General features: G+C 33.4%; 1 protein-coding gene across 2 annotated transcripts; it reads right to left on the bottom strand.

The window, feature by feature from the left end:
- Positions 1 to 777: 777 nt before the first annotated feature.
- LOC107896781 (thioredoxin-like 2, chloroplastic) lies at positions 778 to 3,588 on the bottom strand. Of its 2 annotated transcripts, XM_041075810.1 has the most exons (5): positions 3,026 to 3,258; positions 2,216 to 2,430; positions 1,910 to 2,092; positions 1,327 to 1,491; positions 778 to 1,099 (listed from the first exon to the last, which is right to left on the bottom strand). In XM_041075810.1, the coding sequence occupies exons 2-5, from the start codon at positions 2,222 to 2,224 to the stop codon at positions 965 to 967; spliced, it is 492 nt and encodes a 163-aa protein (XP_040931744.1). In that variant the 5' UTR covers positions 2,225 to 2,430; positions 3,026 to 3,258; the 3' UTR covers positions 778 to 964. The 2 variants fall into 2 exon arrangements, with proteins under 2 accessions (XP_040931744.1, XP_016677576.1); XM_016822087.2 differs by lacking the exon at positions 2,216 to 2,430 and having other exon boundaries at positions 3,026 to 3,588.
- Positions 3,589 to 8,232: the final 4,644 nt, after the last annotated feature.

Here is an 8,232-nt window from a genome sequence, read left to right as displayed (position 1 = left end):
TAATAATAATAATAATAATAATTCTACCAACAAGAGTGTTGGGTGGAGTAGTAAAGCACGTTACATTTCTAAGGGGAGACGCAGGTTCAAATCTTAGAAACAACATTATTGGGAAAGAGAACTACACCTCAAACATGAACCATGACATGGACTATGATAAAAATTAAATTATTCATTTATTTTCTACTACAAGAAATCTTTCCATCATTTAGACATGTACTTATTTGATTCAAAATTAAAAAAGGGTCAAATTGCTCACTTATGTAGTAGAAGAATTAATTTGCTCCTAGATATGTATTTTCTTGATTAATGACATCTGTTGTTGATGTAATCATTTAACTCACAGGATCGCCTCTTAATATTCCTGTTGGTGAAGTTTTTAATTATTACCTTTCTCCAAGTTTTACATTTAAACATGCAAGTCTTGCATGACATGTTGCTGTACAAATGATTTGCAACAAATCTACATTGTATTAACTTCGTTGTCACTTAAATTTACTTGCAATAATTGTAATGTTACACAGTGCATTGATTAATGAAAAGACATCTAATACTTGTTAGTAAACTGAATCATGTCTACATTCATCCATACTGCTGTGCATTTTGACAGATTGTCTCGACGGAGAAAGAAGCTAGCCATCAGAAGCTTGTAGGTGATGGCGGCCCTTAGTGTACCTCTGCAAATAAACCTTTGAAGTAGAGAGCTTGCTTGAGAGTTTAATATGACAGACATGCAGGATGTTACAGTTCTTTGATCCACTTTCTAAAGAAACGAAATTTAGAATTCAAGCTTTAAACTTTACATGCATTACAAGACAAAGAATGCATCCCAACAATGAGTTCCCATCAACTTTTCTTTTTCTTTTTACATGAAAATGTTAGTTTGCAAATATTTGTAAATGGCTTACAAAGGAATTTTCACTTGGTGCGTGTTCATAGACAAATTGGTTTAGCCCCACCATGTTTAACTTGAACCAGTTGGCTTGTCGTTTTTCGGAGCAGAGACAGATTCGAGATTAAGATCTCCAACTCCCTTGGGTGGACCGATGCTGCATCGAGCTGTATTGTGCATTTCAATGGCATCTTTTATTTTCTGAAACTGTACATCATTTTCAGAACATCCAGATTAAGTAAGAAGAAGGGGATTTATATTTGATATTTATTAGGTGTTTCTTCATAGTATTATGCTAACAAGAGATAATATAAACGATGCACATTTGTATGAACAACATGTACACATTTAGGCCTTTTCCAAGCAATCATTTAGAAATAAATTCTATGGTCAAAACACCGAGATCAACAAAAAGGAAAGCGGAAATGGCTCACCTTAGCAAGTGAACAAGAAAAGGACTCTAGCTGTCCGTCTGCTCCGCGATAGAAGTGGAAATAAGGAAGCACCTTAACATTCAAACTTTTACACATAGGTTTATTCTCATCAAAATTTACTTTGAGGAATATAATTTCCGGATGTTCTTGCGCCGTTCTGCAGAGCTGACATAAGAAGAAAGAATGGAGAAAAAAATGCTCTTAGGCACCGTGCCTTAGTTTTCGCATGGTGAAAACCTTATTCTCATATCCTATATTCTGGCCAAATTAATGAAGCAATTGTGAAATTCCAGCACACCAACATGAAAACATACTTTGTGCAGGAACATAATTCTTTGAATTTCTTTTTCTTTTCTTCATTTCGTCAACTAGTATCCTGCAGGCTCCATTTTATACTTACAGCACTGACATCAAAGCGACATTCTGACCTCTAAAAGACATGAATTGTACTATGTTTTTCTAGTAATTCCTCCTCTAGGAGTGATAATCAAAAGCATACTTTTTTTTCAATCATGATACTTGATCATAAAATTATATGCCTACCGGAATATTACAACAACCATGAAAAAGTGAAGTGACTTACCTTGGGAAATAATGCTCTGCAGGAAGCACACCAAGTTCCATAAAATTCTACAATAACTAATCTATCCCCAGCTTCACTTAAGGCACTGATAAATTCTTTTGTAGAATGAATATCAATCATATTTGGTCCCGCATTCCTTTCCCACCATTTTGGCTGCTCAGTTTCTTCGACTGTTGCATGCACCTGAAGCAAAGAAACATGGTTAATACCATTGTCTCCCAAAGCGGAAAATTGATCAAACTTGTTTTCTTCAAAACGATACAGCAATACCAAAATGTTCTAAGAACATGGTGATTAACAGGTTACTTTATTCATCCATATTCGATAGGAAAGACACCACCACTATTAAAAGAAGTGAATGCCATTGATAACATTGCAACCACCGAGACTTGAATACATCAGCATGGGTTTTCAGAGAAAATGATGCATCCGTAGTACAAAAGAACCTCATGCCAGAGAGAAACAAGTTGCCAGTCAAGCAAATTGCAGTGGAATAAGGAGGAGGGTATTAATCCCCAAGCCTACAACATCCAAAAAGTGATGTAGAACAAACTTGGTATCTAAAGCTACAACTAAAATAAAAGGTATTTAAAGCAAGCGTGAGAAACTGGTATATAGCAGGAAGACTTAAAGGTTGCTCATTTTCGCTAGCTAAAACTCAACATAGCTTTATCTATTTGTCTTTTGGCCATTGAAACTCAATTGAAATCATCACTAGAAACCCCTGATAAGTGACAAGTGCCATATAATCAGAAAATTTTGCGTTACCAAAAGTATACTGTTTCCAGTTCTATGGTTGACCTGGAATCGGCAGCTAGAAATACCAAAGAATCAGCAAATCAACACAAAGCCATTACTAGAGAACTTCACCTTTTAAACTAGTATATTTCTGAAAGCTAAAACCTTTACGCCAAGTATCCAAATTCAGCTTGAAATGGAATCTAAAGATGCCTAATTCAAATATAATATTCCACAAGCAAAGAACTTCGATAAATAATAAGGCCATCATTACCAAAGAAAATAGCCAAGGAAACAATTTTAAGAAAAAGGGTACTCCTGTTTTTAGCTAAAGAATTGAAATAAAATTCAAAATCAGAAAACAGAAGGATATTGTACCTTGAAAGAGAGCGATGGTTTTCTGGGAATCAGAGCAAGCGGAGCAAGACCAATAGAAGAAGAATAAGAAAAAATCTTATCCGAATTCTGATTGGTTGGTCCAAGAGACGATAGTGGATAATTCGAAGCGAAGTGGAAAGTGGTGAGCAGTGAAGGCGAAGAGAAGCGCAGCGAATGAATTAAAGAAGACGACGGCGATGATAATAATCGAATAGCATCTGCCATCAAAAGAGATTTAAGTGCAAAAAACTAAGTAAAAAACACAAAAGCAAGTATTGGGCTTTATACAAGTAAATCAATTTATACTAGTGGGGTTATTAATATCTATTTATTTTTTATTTAACTTCATAATAGGTAACCCAAAAAAACTTGTAGGGCTGAGATGCGATAAGCGACGAGCAACAGGTAAGAGAGGGAGATAGTAGTTTGGTTTTGGGTTGAAGAAGGTGATCGAATGTAATTCGTTGGAAGAAGACGCGTCCACGTATGCATCTTCGATACGCCGCCGTTTTTGTTTACTGTTCTCTACCATATAAAATACCAGTTTGATGGAGGATGAAACCGATGCAGTTTTTTTAACTCATTTATACGAATAAATGGCCTCAAATATAATTTGGGCCATAAAATAAGATGATCTATGGTAGTCAGCCCATTTACTTTTAGCTGTTGGTTGGTAGCCTAATTATGGCTGGGCCTCGTTGTTGCTCCATAAATACCCAAGCTTTCTTTGGGTATGTTTAGTTAAATGATTATAAATGTAATTTGAGTAGGACTCATAATGTGCCGGGTCACCCGTTCAGATTCGAAGACCCGTCTGAAAAGTAAAAGTTTTTGGATAAAAATATAGGCACGAAAAATAGATTTGGACAAAAATAAGCCCCATTTTCTAAACCGATTGGGCCTTGAGTAAGATATTTATGGCCCAGCTCAACCCGACCTAAATTTGTCTAAATTTTTTATCATTGTTGTTTGTTGCCATTTGGCTATTATATTACTACTATTTTGTTGTTACTGTTAGAATATTGTATAACTCTTATTTTATTATTAATTTTACTACTATTTTAGAGACATTTGTTTGTTAAGTTGTACCAATCTTATTGTTATTTAAGAATAATTTTTTTAATATATTTTTAATTTATTGTTAAACATTATTTTAATATTTTTAATTTATTTAATGTATTATTTTTTAAATTTATTTTTATATAAAAAATAATATTATTTTTTAATAGGAACGGACTACATCCAACTCGGATTTAACAATTCTTATTTAAGCCAAATTTGAACCAAATTTTAAGTTTACTTTTAACTTGTCCCTAAAAAACGGTTCTAAAATTTATATTAGTGGAGTCTGAACTTAACCCATGACTAAATTTGAGTCACTGAGTGAGTCTGAATTGTAGGGGCAATATTATAATATTCCCTTCAAACTTAAAAACCCATTTAAGAAACAATAGAATATGTAGAAAAGGGATATGGACAAGTTAATGAGACATAAAAGAGGACCCACCAAATATATTGATCATTATGAAATTTGGAAGGCTTCAGAAATTTGATTGGAAGGCCATGATGGTTGGATGGAATTCAGTATTTTGCTGCTTCTCTTATTGGCTAATATTGCTTCCCCCTTCTTTTAAATACACTTTTCAATCTTCAATGTAGATATCATGGAGATGTCGGTTCTCTTGGTAACTCCTTTTTCTTTCACCTTCTTTTAGATATTCACATAAAATTTAATCCACAATATTCAATTAAGATTTTAATTCATCCAAATATTATTTGATAGTTGTAATTTCAATGAATATAATTGTTTTTTCTTAATAAATTAATTATGTTTTTCACGTATGTGTTACTATCATAATGCAATGCCAAAGCTTGATGGAAGGTGTCGTAACCATTTTTTTGAAAAAAACGGGTATCGACTTGGAGAAAAACGAAAACGAGAGTCGCTACCAGTCTTTTTAGGTGTGATTGGATCACCTTGTAAAAGTGGTTATTTTTAATAAATGGTTTGATTTATTTAAACAACAATTTTGGTCCACGTAAATCAAGAAAACAGGTTCGGGAGTCGGTTACGCACGAGGAAGGATTAGCACCCTCATAACGCCCAAAAATTGGTACCTAGTTGATTAATTAATATCTTAGTGTCGAAAATTGAAAGCTTGAAAGACATTGAAATACGATCCCTCTTCGTAAAAATGCTAATTTGAAAATGACCGAATAAATTAAAACAAATGTTAAAGACTCTCTCATCTCGAAGTAATAAAATGTCACGCCCAGTAGGTTAGGACACGACATCTCAAACTTTGAGAATGAGCTTGCCTTTATTTATAATTCATATATTCTAAATTTTTTAAGGGTTGTTCAGTTATTTAGGATAAACAAGAAAAGTCGAAACCCAGTAAGTTAGGGCACGTTTTCTTGAATTTCCTAATACCGAATATTACCTTTATTTTAAAACAAATTCTTACTTCGAGGTGACAAAGTGTCATACCCTGTAAGTTAGGGCACAACACCTCGTACTTCCGAAAATAAGTATTTTTTTTAAAAAAACTCGTATAGCGATTTAAAAGAGTATTCCGTATTTAGATTAAATGAGAAAAGTCGAAACCCAGTAAGTTAGGGCACGATTGTCTCGAATTACCAAATACGGAATATTTACTTTTATGAAAGAATTATTATTGGGTTAGATAAAACCTAAATTCGTGATGGAACGAGATAATAAAGAATGCATAACAAATAAAAATCAATAACTATAACAAGATAAACATAAACACAAATATGAATAGTAACGATAAATACGAAGGTAAGATAAATGAGTCGAACAAATAATAAGAAAGGGAAATAATGAATAAGCTAAATGTTTGAAATTATTTAAAAAAACTTTAAATAGAATAGATGATGAAATAATAATAATAAAAGTAATGATATGTAAATAAAATAAATATGCTAAAAATATATATATATTTATTAAATTAGTTAATATAAAAAATAATAACGTATAAGTAAATACAAAAAAAGGAAAATATAATAATAATAATAGTAAAAACACAATAGTTATAATAATGAAAAGGTATTATAATATAATAGTAATAATGATGATAATAGTGGTATTAGTAATAATAATAATAGAAAATAATAACAATATTAAAAATAATACTCTCCCCCTCAATTCTAAATCCGGCCATCAATCCGACTTTGCTCCGGTCACCGAACCTCCACGGGCCGCCGTCGGCGCCACCGTACACGGCGGCCGGACCTCAAAAAAACTTTTTCGGTAATGAAAATATGGGTAAGCTTCTTACTTTTATTTTTACTTTCGTATAAAAAAAACAAAATAAAATTGAAAAGAAAACAATAAACAAACAAAGAACTTAAAATGAGAATAGACAAAGAAACCTATTTTGCTTTGATCTTTGATTAATCTCCAAAAACTAGCCTTTTCAAAAAAAAAACCCCTCTACCATAGTCTTGAATGACTTTTTATAGCCAAATTTTACAAATAAATCTTTTGTAGGCAAGTGGAGTGGTTAGGGTGGTTTAGTGGAGTGGTTTAGTGGGGTGGTTGGGGTGGTTTAGTGGAGTGGTTTAGTGTAATGGTTTAGTGGAGTGGTTGGAGTGGTTTAGTGGAGTAAAGATATTTGGATTTTATTTCTTTTATTTTTTTATTTCATAAATGGGCCATTAGGGTTTAGGTGATTGGGCTTGTAATTGGGTTATAGTTTGGGCTTTGGGTTTTTATTTTGGGTTTTAAGGTTTATTGGGCCCCGGGCAAATTTGGGCTTTTACAGAAGGTATCTTTTATTTCTTGTTAGGATATTATTATCATCGGACTAAAACTTGAATGGTTTTGGGTCGAATTTTGTTGAATTCGTAGACCGAGCTTGTTTTCCTGCGAAGTTACACGTGTATGGAACTGTATAAATATGTGTTAGGTCTAAAGTAGGATACATGTCTATATGCATAAAACTTACCTAATATGTCATATAAATGAAAAATACCCATATCATATAAATATACAAACACCACCATCTTAGAGGGATAGAGAAAAACACACAACAATTTGGTGCAATAAGCGTGGACAGATTTCTGACCTAAAAAGATTTTCAATTCAAAACGAAAAATCAAAATGGCTCACCCCAATGAGAATTTTTCGATTAATTTTTTCACAAAATAATCTGGAGTTTCTAGTACTGGTAATCCACCTAGTGAGACAGATTTATTTGCTGGTTGGTTTGCCGATTGGCTAGAGAATTTGGGTAATTCGGCTAATACAGAAGTCTCAAATTCTTTTGACTTAAATCTCTTTGGGTCAGGGATTATCGCTCCCCTTTAATCAAGAGGCATCTCCAAAACAATTTTTTTCTCCCAAGGAGCAGATGAGGTTGATGAGAAAGCAGGTGACTTTGCAGAATGCTAACAGACATTTCAATAAGAGTTGCTAAGGCAGAATAAGGAACTAAGGAGAAAGGTACAGTTTGATAATTCTAATCTCTATGGTAATATTGTCATGCATGAAGAAGGCCTTAGGGTATAGGCAAAATGATAATAGAATGAGATGGATGCTCTACATAGAGATGTACGGGCTTTGCACCCTAATTCTCAAGACATGGATCGGTTATTTTATACTAACAATCCATTAGCTCCTAAAATTATGGTCGTAAGTTTACCAGCTGATTTTAAAGTCCCAAAAGAGATGCTTGAAGGCAGGAGGGACCCACGAGCATATGTAATCTAATATAATGATTATATGAATGTGTTGGGAGCTTTTGATGCTGCGAAGTGTAAGGCCTTCTCAACGACCTTAAGGGAAGTGCAAATGACTGGTATTTATCTCTCCTGCAGGGTTTCATTCAAAGTTTTTCAGAATTAGGTCAGATGTTATTGGGAATATTTCGAGCGCATAGAATGTTAATAAGTACTCCTCTGGGTTTGATGTCTGTCAAGCAGAGAGAAAGAGAAAGCTTGCAAGATTATATCAAACATTTTTAGGCAGTGACGTTAAACACAAAAAACTTAGAGGATCAATGGGCCATTAATGCTTTTATTATGGGAGTCTTGAATGAACATATATAATACTCATTTTCACTGATAACAGGCCGTAGAGTTTAGTATATTTGTATGAAAGGGCTCACAAATTTGCTGAGGTAGAAGAGATTAAAAGAGTAGCTCATAGTGCCTTCCAAAGAGATGATAGATGTTCGAGGAAC

This window comes from Gossypium hirsutum, chromosome A08 (genome assembly GCF_007990345.1).
Source record: "Gossypium hirsutum isolate 1008001.06 chromosome A08, Gossypium_hirsutum_v2.1, whole genome shotgun sequence".
Lineage (NCBI taxonomy): Eukaryota > Viridiplantae > Streptophyta > Magnoliopsida > Malvales > Malvaceae > Gossypium > Gossypium hirsutum.
Note: the sequence above shows the minus strand (reverse complement) of the source record. Positions and strands in the feature narration are given on the sequence as shown.

Excerpts from the sequence above, each read along its gene's own strand:
- LOC107896781 (XM_016822087.2), bottom strand. The coding sequence starts at position 3,250 with ATGGCAGATGCTATTCGATTATTATCATCGCCGTCGTCTTCTTTAATT. Across the intron at positions 2,093-3,025 it reads AACCATCGCTCTCTTTCAAG|GTGCATGCAACAGTCGAAGA; the intron begins GTACAATATCCT and ends TCTTTGCTTCAG. Across the intron at positions 1,100-1,326 it reads TTTCTTGTTCACTTGCTAAG|TTTCAGAAAATAAAAGATGC; the intron begins GTGAGCCATTTC and ends AATGATGTACAG.